The 15,103-nt window shown below is 43.4% G+C and overlaps 1 protein-coding gene across 4 annotated transcripts in view; it reads right to left on the reverse strand.

Annotated features, from left to right (window-relative positions):
• SORCS1 (sortilin-related VPS10 domain containing receptor 1) overlaps window positions 1-15,103 on the reverse strand; it is a 581,564-nt gene that overhangs the window by 26,534 nt on the left and 539,927 nt on the right. For all 4 annotated transcript variants that reach the window (XM_012661649.1, XM_012661648.1, XM_012661647.1 and 1 more), the window contains exon 23: window positions 7,735-7,866. In XM_012661649.1, the coding sequence (XP_012517103.1) occupies window positions 7,735-7,866 (132 nt within the window). The remainder of the gene's footprint in view (window positions 1-7,734; window positions 7,867-15,103) is intronic.

A 15,103-nucleotide genomic window follows, 5' to 3' on the forward strand; every position in this document is an offset into this window, starting at 1 on the left:
CTGTCACCCAGGCTAGAGTGCAGTGGCATCATCATAGCTCACAGCAACCTCAAACTCCCGGGCTCAAGCGATCCTCCTGCCTCAGCCTCCCGAGTAGATGGGATTACAGGTGCATACCACCATGCCCAGTTTAATTTTTCTATTTTTAGTAGAGAGGGGGTCTTGCTCTTGCTCAGGTTGGTTTCAAACTCCTGAGCTCAAGTGATCCTCCCTCCTCAGCCTCCCAGAGTGCTAGTATTACAGGCATGAGCCACTATTCCCAGCCATAAAAAATATTTTAATTCAATATGAAAGACTTGTCAGAAGCAATTAAGGAATTGGACTGTTTTGCAGAACCTATCACATGGAACAAAGGGAACTATGTACTTGTAAGAGAAAGATTTTCCACTTTCTTTTTTTCCTTTGGGTAGATACCCAGTAATGGGGTTGCTGGATCAAATGGTAGTTGTACTTTTAGCTCTTTTAGGTATCTCCATATTATTTTCCATAGAGGTTGTACTAGTTTGCAGTTCCACCAGCGGTGTATGAGTGTTCCTGTCTCAGACATTTGCACTAGAATGTTTATAGTAATATAATTCATTATTGCAAAGATGTGGAAGCAACTCAAGTGCCCATCAACACATGAGTGGATTAATAAGAGGTAGTAAATGTATATCATGGAGTTCTACTGAGCCACAAAAAACAATGGTGATATAGCACCTCTTGTATTATCCTGGATAGAGCTGGAACCCATTCTACTTAAGAGAAGTAGCTCAAGAATGGAAAAACAAGCACCACATGTACCCAATGTCAAATTTGGTATTAACTGATCAACACTTATGTGCACATATAGTAGTAACATTCGTCAGGTGTTGGGCAGGTGGGAGGGGGGAGGAAGGGATGGGTATATATACACCTAATGGGTGCCGTGAACACCGTCTGGGGGATGGACATGATTGAAGCTCTGACTCGGGTGGGGCAAAGGCAGTATATGTAACCTAAACCTTTGTACCCCTGTAATTAAAAAAAAAAAAGACTTTCCACTTTCAACCAGGTAAAGTAATATTTCTTATCCCTGAAAATTTTTTCTTAGTGTGAGAGATATAAATCACTAAACCAGAAAATAGAGTTCATCAGAACAACATGCTTATAATGTATAATCTCTGGGAAAGTCTTGTGAAAATAATTAACTTCCTATTATACCATTACTTCAGTTGGCTCAATCTGTATCATTTACAAAATTAAGCAGAAAATGTAAAAATGATCTGGTAATAGGAAGTATGTTTCATGTGTTTAACTTGCAACAAAGGACATTCAACAATGAACATAAGCTTTGAGGAAAAAACTTATGTATAAGAAAGAAAACCAAATGAAACTTACATTGCATACAAGAAGAATCTCAATTAGAACCATGTACTTTTCTACTCAAATAAATGAGTACGAAACTGTTGACAGATTTTCACAGTATTTTAAATCATTTCCATGCCACTTGCAGAAGTGTTTATCCTGTATTATTTTCATCAGATCATGAGTTGTTATATATATTTTAAAGTATATTATATATGCATTGAACATTATTTTGGTAAAGTTGCTTATTTCTTTCTATTTGTTCTAACACCGTATAGCTTAGGTGTTAGTGCTGGTATCTCCATGGAAAGGAACATGGAGCTTAAAAGAAATGCCAAAGTTTACCCAGTTAATATTTGAAAAGTTGAGACCAGACTACAGCTTTGTTTGACTCCTAATCCTAGGGCATTTCCCACTGAAAACATTTTACTTGAACTGGTTGACAAATAGAGTGATGGCAAAAGATATGTGCAGAGACGTCTGGCAGAGTGGGTTTAGGAGATGGAAAAAACGCAGCATTTCATTCATTATTCTGCCATCTCTCACTCATCTGTGAAGCACACAATTTAAAACGCCAGCTCTGATGTTCAATGACCAATATGGGCTAGGAATAGGCAATTTCTAACAGGATGGCCACATTCTGTTCGCCAGGTAATACAATTGGTAATGTTTGGGAGAGTCTGCGGCTGGAATGGAGTAGAATAAACTGCAGTCTACAGAGAAGTATAGCAATAGCCTAAGTGAGAAGAACAAACTCTTGCCCGATAAAGACTCAAGTGAAATAACGTGTGATTTCTGGGAGTCTGGACCTGCTGAAGCAAGTCGAATTTATTTCTTTGTCTTTCTGGTGACAAGTGTATTGTCTCAACAAATTTCATTTATCTTTTATACAGTCATCCCTCTTCTGCTGGCCTCTTGCACTGTCTGCTTTCTATTCTACTTCAGCTAAACAATCATGACCAAAGGAACAATATATTATTACTGATATCTGCCTATTTGGTGGAATATGCCTTTGATCAAATGCAGCACACAATTTAAACTACCACTTAAAAGAACAGTGGGGACTCAATACAAATACTAGCAAGGCTACCATCAAAAGGATTTTGTGGAAAGGACCTGCTACAGGGAAAACACCACCTCTCCTTTTCATCTTCTTGACAAAAGTTGAAGATGAGTGTAACAGTCAGAATCGACTAGGGTAGGCTGAGGTAAAGATTCTAAATTCTCAGGGGCTTGAATTAACAAAGACATACCTGTTCGCATGTCATATCCCCTACAGGTAGGTCACACAGGGACACAGGCTGGTAGAGCAGCCAACTCAAACATTTCCATTCACACATACACCGTAGGAGGGAAAAAAGGAGCTCTCGAGTTGTAGAACTAGTATTTGGATACTTTAGCTTGGAAGCAACACAGATCACTTCTGCTCCCAACTCACTGGCCTGAATAAGTCCTGCAGTTCTGCTCAACCAGAAGAGACTCAAGAGTACAATCCTATAGTGTACCCAGAAGGGGCAGTGGACTGAAAATGTTCAGTCAACAGCAGTGATGAATACCACACAAAGAACACATTCAGCATCTAAACAATTTTTAATGAAGCCAATATGGGAAAACACACTCTCAGATTATTAGAATGAAAGTAGCAATCCCTGAAACACAACAAAAGAAGAATTTTTAAGGACCATAGAGCATGTCTTTCGTAAATGTATAAAACACATAACCCAAAGAAGTGGTACAAGGTGAAAATATAGATTCAAAATGGGCTTTGGTAAATTTATCAATGATAAAGCTACACTGGGCCAAAATACCAATGCTTATTCCAAAGTTGGTAGGTAAATTGCAAATCCTACTGAACATACATAGCATTCTGGTGTCCTGTTTAGAGACATCCTTGACTAGAATGACCTCAGAGCTGACTCAGTTGGTCAGTTCTGATCCTGTCATGTTACTAAGGTCTCTTCAAATAGCAGTTGAGGAAAATTCCTTTTGTCTTCAACAGAGGAACGTCTTTCCCAATTCATACAACATGATTTCTGGATCAAATAATGGGGAAGCAATGGAGACAAATACTGAGTTCTAGTTAACGCTAGCTCACCCAATCCCATTCCTTCTTAGCACAAAAGAATCAACTTGATTGAAGTGCCTGAGAAGTTTCCTGGATGATGTACGGAAAGAAGAAATTGGCCATAAACACTTCTCTCCCTTGGTTTCCCCGTCACCAGCTTTAAGCTTCTGTCTCCTGCCATATTTGTTTTGGTCCAAATCTTACCTACTCTACCTTCAGTTATAGTTTTTCTACTTCAGTTACCTTCCTTGTAAACCCCAGAGTAATTTTATAATTCAACTCTCCATGGTAAAAAATCTGGACTGCCAGATACACTATGTGGACATATAGAAAACAGTCTGAGATTATTAATTACATGTCACAATAAATCTTTAATTTCTTAAAAAGCTGCCAGTGGATGATTCTATTTTAAGATCTGATTTCTTCCTCAGATTTCGGGTTCTGCATCTGTCAAATGGGTATGGTAATATAAACAGCCAATGAGAAAATATATTGTTTGTGGTCGACACTTTTCCCACAGTTGTTTTTGCTCCTTTTCAATGTTCTCATGCCCTTTAAGGATTCTGAAAGACAACACCCTGTAGGCTCCTTATCTCCCCAGCACAGCATCACAAAACATCTCCATAGAGCTTGGTGGTCTTTCCTCCCTCCAGGAGAGCCCAATACAAATCTGCTGAGCCCTGAGGACTCTGAGAGGAGCAAGGGAGTGCAATGTTGGAGGAGCAGGGCTTGCTCCAGTCCTGGAGCATCTTGGACTGGATGCTCCAGTCCTGCTCCATCCACGTGCTGCCTGGATGAGGCCAACTAAGGGCGAGAGAGCCTTTTCTCACTCACCAGAGATCTTATAAGACTGGTGGAATCCTCCCAGACAGACGCCACTTGATTAACCCAGCCTGCAGCATCCCGATAACAGGGTCAAGTACTCCCCACTGTAAAGAATTTTCAATTTATTTCACAGACAAGATAGCTCAATCCAAGAGAGCTAGCGTCCCTGCTCTCCAGGAATGCTCTCCGAGGAGAGGAAGGAGAGCTCAGAGCCCTTCTCTGGGGCCTCGCCTCCCATCCTGTAGAGGCCATTTGGCCAGGGTCCCAGTTCTTCCTCTGCTGGGGGTTCTGTACCACATTTTTATAAGAAAGGGGCCAGGGCATGAAGAGAGGGGATAAGAAAAGCCCTTTCCAAGTTTCAGCTGAGATTCAGAGAGCAGCCTTCAAAGGAGAGGGTTCACTTCTGCTGTTTGGGTTTGCTTTGCATTTGTCTTAGATTTCTGTTTAATTTCTTATGATGGAAGTCAGTTGCTTTTGCCCGCCCAGCACTCCTCCCTTCCTCACATTTTTCTTTGAGGAATCATGTCCTTCTCCACTCTTGTTCCATTTGGTTCAGGGAAGGTATAAAACATCTGAGGTTGTCACTGACAGCTCTCTATCCCCATGACTGCAAGGGACTGCTGGAGAGATGCCACTTCACCCAGGTCGGAGCATAAAAATTGTGTACCTGGGGCTCTTGCTGATGCTATCAGAAGAGGGGTACTGTCTTTTGGATGTGGTTGATAAAACGGCTAAATAGAAGCTGGGGAGTCCTGTGTCTCTCCTTGTTTTCCTATGTGTTGGCTTCATTCTCAGGCCAACTTTCCATATCATCACAAGGAAAACAGATGCAGAGAAAGGGAGAGAGGTAAGAAATTCGTTGACACTTTTGACGGGCTCTGAATTCATCCATGCCTGAACTGTATCTCTGCACTTCTCCATTAAACGAATTCATAAATTCATTTTTTCCCCTAAAGTTGTTTAAGTGACTGAGTCACAGAGAAAGATTAAAGGTCCCTCCTACATTAAGAACTACAGGTTTCCAGGGGGCAGTCCCTGTTGCACAGGGTTTAGACATGTGCCTTTTTTACAAATTGATTTCATTGCTGTACTTTTTAATCAGGGCAGTAATGTTCTTCACAACTAAGACACTAATTTCTGACATGCTTGGTTTGGCAGTTGTATGGTCACTGTATTTACTTTAGCTTGAGTCCTGGAAGAGGCTGATACACTAGCAATTTCCTTAAACAAAGTTACAATCTCTAGCTTGATACTTTATTTTTCTTTACTGCTATAAATCTGCATAACTTAAATCAGCTCATACCATTCATATATGTCCTTTCCCTTTCTTATTGTTCTTGTTTTCTTCTCCATGTTAAGTAATTCCATTCATTAATCCTTTGCTCCCTACTCCCACCATCCTCTCTTCCACACATCCTTGACGATACCAGTCTACTTAATAGTCCTAAACATTTTTTTGTCATTTTCCACACTTCTTCTTATCATACAACAAGCACAGATGTAACCATTCTCTATCTACCATTATTCATCATACAGTCTAGGCCAAGTACTTTGCTATATCATTTCTTTAATCCTTTCAAACACCCCATGAGATGAGTAAGACTTCTGTTAAATTATATAACTTTTCTGGTCCTCATTTTTCTCATCTATGAAACAGACACAAAAAATCAGAGATGAAACTAGAAACCTGGCTTATATTTATCTAAACCTATGTTCTTTCTACTCGAATGGCTAGACTCCCTACATGTGAGCCAAATGCTAAGTCACATGGCCTTCAAACAAGCCAATTGCTTTCAGTTCTCTGATTAGATGGTTCATCGATGACTGATACAGGCTGCTTTGGGGACCATCACTCAGCTCTCTGAGAATGCCTTTGAAGGAAGCACCCAGAAGAGACAGAGAATGAAAGGAAACCTAGAGAAAACAGACAGTCAAAGCAAGATACTTCCACAAGTAAATATAAGATGTTTCTTTCCAAATTTCACCTTAAATAATCATGCAGAAAATATTACACTTTTAGAGAAAAATGGAAAACGTGAGAAATAACGACGCACAGATGATGTGGTACCTAGGAAAAAAGATGACTCTAAATCTGTATCCCCTTCCATACTTGAAAAATTATAACCTAGATTTCATGGAAAATGAGTAAGATTCCAGAGGAGGAACAACTGCAAATATTTGTATGTAAAAGCCTTGGGTAGAAATCTGTTCCCTCTGTAAGTTCTTGGCAGTGCTGTGTTAAGAAATAACCCATTCTTTCTCCCACCAAATTGCAGCACAGATGATAATCCGTAGATACGATGGGAAGCTGGGAGCAGGGAGATCAGATGCACATCTGGAAGATTACCTGCTGCCCACTCTTCAACTCCACTTACCACTTGGAAACGCGGTTCAACAGAGCTTTCTGTGGCAGCTCTGTCCTTCATTGCTTGAACACAGAGAACATTATAGACATGAGTCTTCTGCCAAGTGAGAAAGTGGCAGTTGAAAGGGCTGTGTGTGCCAGGAGGTGGGCCACGCCATAAATTGGAGTTGTTGTTAATAATGCTGCTGTAGAATGTTCTCTTGCCATCTTGGAAGACTAGAGATTATGAGGCTAGATTATGGGTTTATTCAAAGTAAATAGAAAAGCTTCAAGTGCTGGAGAGAGAATAGCCAGTATTTATTTAGTAGCTGAGAGGAATCCTACTTTTGATCTATCCTCCTGGAAGAACTGAGAAACTGAAATCATCTGGTCTTTAAAAGGACAACTAGACCAAGACTGATCATTTTAACTGAATGGATGAAGAAGAACAACATAATAATCCCCACCACAGAGACGGGAGAGTCTTTCGAAGTTTAAAAGAGGAAACGGAAGAAAAGGAGACCAAGGTGGGCAGGGGGGAGAGAGAAACACACACACACACACACACACACACACACACACACAATCTCTCTCTCTCTCTAATGCCCCAGCAGGTGGTGGAGATGAGGAGAAAGTGAACCCCCACAGAGCCCGTGGAGGTGTCCTGGAGCCAATATTACTCATTTATTATAAACACAAATTAGATCATAAAAGAATCAATGATTTGTATAAAAGTTGTGTCTTTTAAAAAAGATATGCATATCATGTCATTTGATTCTCACAACATTTGTGATAAGTAAGACCTAAATGGGTTCATCATCTATGTGTCATTCAGCTACTTGTGGTTTTTTTTCACTTACTACCATGAAACAGTTTTTTACAATGGTACACATAGATTTATTCATTATAAACACTGTAGAGTATTCCATAGTGTGAATAATTTAGCCATTCCCTACAATAAATACTCTTATATGAGTTTTTGGTGAGTCTGTTAGTTAGAATCACCAGTTTATGGATGAGAATTGGAGGACCAGAAAGTCAGGGACTCCACAAACAGCAGGGGCCCCTTCTCTTAAGCCCAGAGACCCCTCTGAGCTGCTGTTGTGGTGGTCATACTAGCAGTGGGTGTGGCTCAGACTGCAGAGAGAAGCTGGAATGTCACCTGGGGACTCACCTGCTCCAGATCGTCTGCTGACCTTTTGTTTTCTCCCGTTGGATCCTGATAGGGCAAGACAAAGAGCTCGGCAGCAGTGGGTAAGCCAGGGAGCACCGCCACCAAGATGTGCTGGGCTGGAACCCCCGTGGCCTGAGGGAGAGACACAGAGGCTCACGTAAGTCCTGCAGAAAGAATAATGAGAAGGGAGCAGGGGTTGGGGGTGGAGGGAGACCCATGGGAGTCGGGGGCGTGAAAGCAAAGGCCTGGGTGCAGCAGGCAGGAAGGTACATTAGAGGCAGGACCAGGCTACAGGTGCAGGCTCCGGAGTCAGACTGTCCACGATTTGATCCCAGGCCCAACACTGTGAGACCTTAAGCACTTTGCTTATCTTCCCCGTGCCTATATTTCTTTAAATAGAAGGACTTCCCTATCACGGTCCTCAGGAGGCACCTGCTGACTTCTCAGCCCTGTTTCCCGAAGCACTCTGAGCCCCTCACTTGGCCATGCTGAGTCTTCTGAGAAAATCATAGATATATCACTCAAGGAATTCCTCTTTGTCTTCGTTCCTCTGCTGTCTCTTGGGCTTATATCCCAGGGTTTCCCCTGAGCCCTCTCTAAGTGGTTCTAGCCCAGCTTCTCTCTCCAGCAGCCATTCATAACACCATTGGTTGTTTCACCAGGACTTCCACCATGCATGTCAACAAAAGAACTTCTCATTTTCACCTGCAAAATCTTCATTCTCCATTTAGGTGAACTGAAGCAGTCCTTTCCCAGATACCCTTACTTGAAGCCCTGCATTCACCTCTTACACCACACTCCCCTGCCCCATCATATCTAATCATTTTGTGAGACCTTGACAAGTCGACTTTCGCACTCATGATCCTATTGGTTTCTTCCTGTTTAAATGCCCACTGTTAATATCCCAATCCAGCCCCCATGCACTCTCCCCTTAAGATTTACAATAGCCTCCGCATCTCCAGGAGACGGGCTACTACTTCCAGCTTTACCGTTCTACAGTCTGACTCAGACCGCGTTTCCCTGTCCAGATGCTTGCAAGACTCCCATTGCTAACAGGATTAAGTGCACATTCAAGCCCTTCTGCAGTGTGGTCCCACACTCCCTTTCCAAACCAATTACCTACAACTCACACAGGCCTCTTACGCTTTAGCCAAATGGAATGACGTACAATTTCTCAATATTCCAGGCTTTCCTGCAAATGGTTTTGCGCATGCCATCTCCCCCAGAATGTCTTTTCTCTACATGTGCTGCTAGAACCCTACTTATCCTTGATGAGTCATCTTAAAGCCCACTTATTTCAGTACATTTTTCGTTATTTCCCAATTAGGTGACTGTATGTTTTGAATTCTACATTGGTACCTTTTTTGAAGCAGCAAGAAATGACATGTATTGGGTCCTCGCCAAGTGCCTGGCATTGTGCTGAGTAACTTATGATATTATTTTTTGCACCCCCCCCCACCACCCTTTTGAGGGACTTTTTTTTTTCTTCGTTTTGAGTTGAGGCCTTTTGCCGGGTTGGGTTCTTTGGGAGGTTGCTTTTGGTTTTGTTTTGCGGGTTTTTTCTTAGGGGTTGTTTTTGGGACCACCCCCCGGGGGAGGGAGTTGGGCTTGGGCGGGGGGTTGTTTGGGTTGCCAGTTAGGCCCACTGGCGTTTTCAGGGGCCCCCTTGGGGGGTTGGAGGGGCTTTTCGGGTTTTTGTTAATTTGGGTTGGGCTGGGCTTGCTTTTTTTTACTTGCCCCGTTTCTTCTTCGGTTTTGGGCCCCTTTGGAAGTTGGCTTGCCTTGGACCCGGGCGTTGGAGGCTTTTGCCCTTGGCCTTCTTGGGGGTTAGGTGGCCAGGCTTTTCCTTGACCGGGGTTTTTTTTGGGGGTTGCGTTTTTTTTTCCCCCCCGGGAAGGTTGTTACTTTTGGGAGGGTTGACCGTTGGTTCCGGGCAACTTGGGGGTTGCTTGTTCTTCGGGATGATTGTTGGGGTTGTGAGGCTTTTTTTGTTACCCGTTGTTTTTTGTTTTTTTTTTCCGGCCCTTTCCGGCCCCCGGTTCTTCTTCCGGTTACCCCCCGGTTTTTTTTTGCCCTTCTTTGTTTTTAACTTCGGGGTTTTTTTCGGATTCTTCTTCTTTCTTTGCAAAATTTTTTCTTGATTGCCTTTCATTTAAGGTTTTCTTTTTGAATTTTCGTTGGCAAAGGCCATTTTGTTGGGAAAACGTTACCCATTTTCCCCCCAATTTTTTTTTTTCATTGGTTGGGAAAAAAACCAAAAAAACTGTGGATAAGCTGACTCTAAGTTGTACCTCTCATAGTGTTTGTTAGAGTACACAGCAATGGGGTCCCTTAGGGCACAAGTGGTCAAGTGTAATTGCTGATCTCAAAGAGAGGGTTGGATGCTGGGAACCAGGGCTGGGTCAGCTGCCTGTTGGGATTGGGTAACTAGAGAGCCTTGGGACTTGGAAGGTATTAACCTCACCACCACCGTTGCTACAACCTTCCCCTGAGAAATGTCGAGCCATCCTGTGTATTCTGTATTTAGCTGATTATGCTATGCAGCAGCCTAGAAACACTGATGAGCAGTAGTTTCTAGCCTACTGGACAGCTGTTAGAAAGGTGGAGGGCCGGGGCATCCGATCTCTAGACAGTAAGTGTGGAGATAAATCACCTTGGAAGGCTGGTCATTGCTCAGCTAATGCCTTGTTGATAAATCACCTGGAGGAGTTAGACAGCTGCCTGGCAGACCTGTGGGGACATGGGTCCCTAGAAGGCTGCAGACAAAAAGAGGTGGGAAGTGGGTTCATTGAAGGATGTAAGCCATCTCTCTTGGACAATGAATGAGAGAAACCAGTTGTCACACCAGGGACAGATGGCTCCAAGGGCAGAGAGGCCTATTCCAGGTAGGCCTGTAGTCTAGCAGCTGTGCCTCCTGGTGGCCAAAGTGTTTACTACCAATAATGTCACAGATACCATGGAAACAGAGGTGCGCAAAGGCATATGCGAATCCCTCCTTTCCACACCACTGTTTCATCCACACCTGTTTCTCCTTGGAATAAGGTAATGGATGGCAGTAAAGTGGAGAGGGTAGGAAACCACAAAATCAAGATTTACACCTTGCCGTCCTGACTCCAGAACCTGACTCTTAACCGTACAACCTTGAAAAAGTTACCTAATATCTCTACGTTCAGTTTCTTCACCTGCAAAATGAGAGGGAATACACAGTTCCAACACCACGAGCTTACTTTGGGTATTAAATGTATTAAATATTGCAAAGCACTGAAAGGAGCGCCTAGAATATTGTAAGAGCTAAATAAATATCAACAAAGGCAATGGCATGAAGATGGCAAAGACCAGCTCTTTGCCAAGAGGCTGGATGAGAGATGTCTTTTCTGAGCAGAGGTTATCTGAACACCTTTATCCCACCATCTTTTTGTGTCATGTGGCATCATGTGTGGGGAGTAAGGAAGAATGTACAGAAAACTAAATTGATTTTCTTCTGGGGCTAAGAAGATGCTCCAGGAAAATGTAACTCATCTCTGATTTTCTGCGTGTGTGCAATAAGCTCAAGCAGCCCCGTGAGTGGCTCACTCATGAAAGTGGAATTGAGATGGTATTGGAAGTGGACTTTGGCCACCTGCCTGAGCCTTGAGCCAAAGCTTAAGTCTGCTTACAACACTGACAAAAAGCCTTGAAAGAATTAACACCAGCTTCAGTAGGAGGTAGTTCTGCTTTCTTTAACAGGAGGTGGCAACTGTGCCCCAGTTAAAGCCAGTACAAACCGGTTGCTGCCAAGATGAAGCCCAAAGTTGACCACTGATAGACCTTTTCCCTCATTTTAATGCTAAAAGTCATGCCCAAGAGTGGAAATTTAACATGCTAACTAAACATGTGATGCATGAAGAAGCATGATTACTGGAGGGGGGCAGATGCCAATAAAACCCCGCCTCTACATGCTATGATTTCAGTGCTGGTGCTAAACTTTCTCTCTTTCTACCCTTTAAAAGTTCTCCAGCTCTGTGTTCAGAGAGCCAGTCTGGTTGCTTCTTAACCAGCACTGTCTCCCCTTTTTTTCAAGCAAAAGCCTCAAATTAAGCCTTGTCTGCCTAAATCTTTGCAGTCTCATGTCAATTTCTATTGACTCGGGGACCAAGAACCTGAAGTTTGGTATCAGAATGCGCAGGGGGGATGTGCCTAAAAGGTGGTGTCTTCTCCAGTTGTCAGTGACGTTTGCTTAGAGAGGGATAAACCACACCACCTTATTCTCTCAGAAACCTTGGGAGGCTGTGTTGCAAAGGTAAAAACCCAGACATTGGACTCAGGCCCCTCACTTCACTTTTGTAGTTGGGAGAGTTTAGGCAAGTTACTTAACCTCTCTCAACCTCGGTTGCCTCACCTACAAAATGAGGGTAATAATTCCTTTGTGGGGCTGTTATAGGAGAGAAGTGTCTTTAAAAGAACTGGGAGATAGAAATATGACTAACCGTCACGTACTGAAAGCTCACTGTAATGTCAGGCTCACAGTTGTGGAGCTGGAACCTAAGACCACTCTTACTAACTGTGCTCACCCTTGGGGACACTTACACACTGTGTCCCTCCATTGTCACGCACAGAAGCTGATCTTACACTCACTAATGGCCTGATCGTGAACTCTGCTATACATACAACTATCACAAGCATCCACGACCTTCTTCTCTAAGCGGAACAACCCTCACAGTGGGCAAGGGCCCCATGTTTGTCCATGGTTTCCAACAATCCGTCTGCTGGTGTGGGGCTCCGCTGTGCAGATCTCAGACTGACTGACTTCCCACGGGTTCCAGCTCTTTCCTGTCATTTCTTTGCACAAAGGTCCCCTCTCCATGAAATTCTTCAAGGACAGAGGGGAAATGTACCCAGGCAAGAGAAGGAACTGTTTGCACTCACTTCCACCAGGGATTTTTTGATGACTCGGCTGATGTCCCTCCTCCACTCAGGGATATCTGGGTTGTAGTCATCCAGGTTTGGAGAAAAGGACAAGCGAAGAGACTGGAATTCCTCTGGAAATACAACAGTAGGTGGATTACTGTAAGTCAGAGTTTGGGTCAAAAGAGTGTATTAGAGTTTATATTTTATACAAAGCCCTAATGGAGGATGCTTTCTCTTCATGTTCACCACATAGACCCTTCTAGAAGGCAAATTCACCATCCTGCCTTGTTATCTCACAAGCTTCTTATTTTCTAAACCAAAGCCCTGGACTCTGTGGCATGCCTAGTTCTGTAGCCTTTTCCGATTAGTCTAGATTCTGTACTCCTGGACAGTAAATAAAGCTGGAGGGCCCTGCAGGCATGGCAGGTTCATGGCCCAGGGCCTTTGCACACACTAGAATGTGTGCACACTGCCTAAAATGCCCCATTCTACCCACTATCTATGCACAAAATATTCAAGCTCTAGTTTAAGCATTCCCTCACTGACTACCTTCCCCCATGATACTTTAGCTTTCTTTTTTATGGCACTGTATTGTGCACATACTTTTATTATTATTATAGGATTGTAGTATTACCATGATTATAATTACATATTTATAATTATTATTGTAGTCATTCTGTTGCTATTTTTTATTCGCACGGAAGCTTCATTTAATGGAATTTTAAGCTCCTGAATTCAAGGATTTTGTTAGTTGTCTCTGTAGCCTCTGAGTTAGTCCAGGTTCTGCAGGAAATAGGACGGTGATTACATAAGCAAGGGCTGTGTGAGTGGAGCTGTCTGTGACAGAAAATGGGGAGGAAGCCAGAGGAGGCGTGAACGACCATGGATACAGGGCAGTGGAAGAGAGGGAAGGAAGGCTGGGTGACTGCTCTGCAAGACCGTCCAGGAGTCTCTGAGCGGATGTCTGCTGGCAGAGGAGTCCCCTGCGTCCCAGGGGTGGGTCAGCCGTAGTACCCCGCCTCAGTCCGTCATTAGCCGTGGTCAGTCCTGGGAAGGTGTGGCCTTGGCCATAGCAGGGTGATAGGTGTCAGAGCCTGATGCTGGGGGTCTCGGTCAATCACACTCCCCGTAGCTGCAGGTCCGTGTGGCGCATTCTTATGGCCTCCAGACCCCCTAACCCAGCAGCGTTTGGCATGTGGTATACTTCGGACAAACTGCTCCCCTAAAACCTGCTCGCTTGTGGCTCTGCATTGCACTTAGAATAAAATGCAGATTCTCTTTTTTATTTCAGAATATTATGGGAGTACAAACATTTTGGTTATATATCATACCTTTGCCTCGCCCAAGCCAGGACTACAAGCGTGCCCTTCCCCCATACAGTGCGCTCTACATCCATTAGTTGTGAGTTTAACCTCCCACCCCTCTACCTGACCAGCACCAGGTGAATATTATTATCTTGTGAGCACCTTAGTGTTGATCAGTTAGTACCAATTTGATGGTGAGTACATGTGGTGCTTGTTTTTTCATTCTTATGATACCTCACTTTGAAGGATGGGCTCAAGCTCTATCCAGGATAGCATAAGAGATGCTAGCTAGTTCACCATTGTTTTTTTTTGGCTGAGTAGTACTCCATGGTGTACATATACCACATTTTATTAATCCACTCATGTGTTGATGGGCACTTGGGTTGTTTCCGCATCTTTGCAATTGTGAATTGTGCTGCCGTAAACGTTTGAGTGCAGATGTCTTTCTTAGAGAATGTCTTTTTTTCCTTACCTCAGCCTTCCTGGCCCCACATCACCTGGGGGGCACCTGCTCTCCTCATTCCTGCCCTACTGGGCTTCCCTGTGCTCTCTGCACTCCCATGTTTCTCAGTCATCCTAGGCTCCATCCCATTATTCAGTCTCTTCTCACAGAGGCCTTTCCAAGCCCCCAACCTCACGTAGCTTCCCTTCCACCGCCCGTCACACCCGTCACCACTGGACACTATTTGTCTCCCCGTACTTACTGCTGTTTAAATTATCTTGTCTTAGTTATATGTCTTCCAAACTGGAATATAAGCTCAATGAGGACAAGGGCTCTGTGTCCCTGGCCCCTGGGGACAGTGCCTGGCACATGGTAGGTTTTCAAGTACTACCTATGAGTTATTTAATTAAGAAATGTTTATTGAAAAAGTAAATGCATACATTATAGACAGCCTCCACTGTAATGTGAGCATTTATTTATTCAACAAACATTTCTTGGTTTAAGCATGTCCTGTGTTTCAGTAGGAGCCAAGTGACATCCTTGGCATTTATACATTCAGGAAGCAGAAAAGCCCACTTGTGCACTTCCTAACAGTGCTAAGGAGTTATCAAACACATGCTTCAGAGACTCTTACATTCTTGGGTGTGTATTCATAGCAGTTACCCTGTTCTAAAGATGTATTTTTCAAAGCTTGACTTTTTTATGAATCACTGGTCACCTTTGAATTTTACCGATT

Source organism: Propithecus coquereli, unplaced genomic scaffold (genome assembly GCF_000956105.1).
Source record: "Propithecus coquereli isolate 6110/MARCELLA unplaced genomic scaffold, Pcoq_1.0 Scaffold73, whole genome shotgun sequence".
Classification (NCBI taxonomy): Eukaryota; Metazoa; Chordata; class Mammalia; order Primates; family Indriidae; genus Propithecus; species Propithecus coquereli.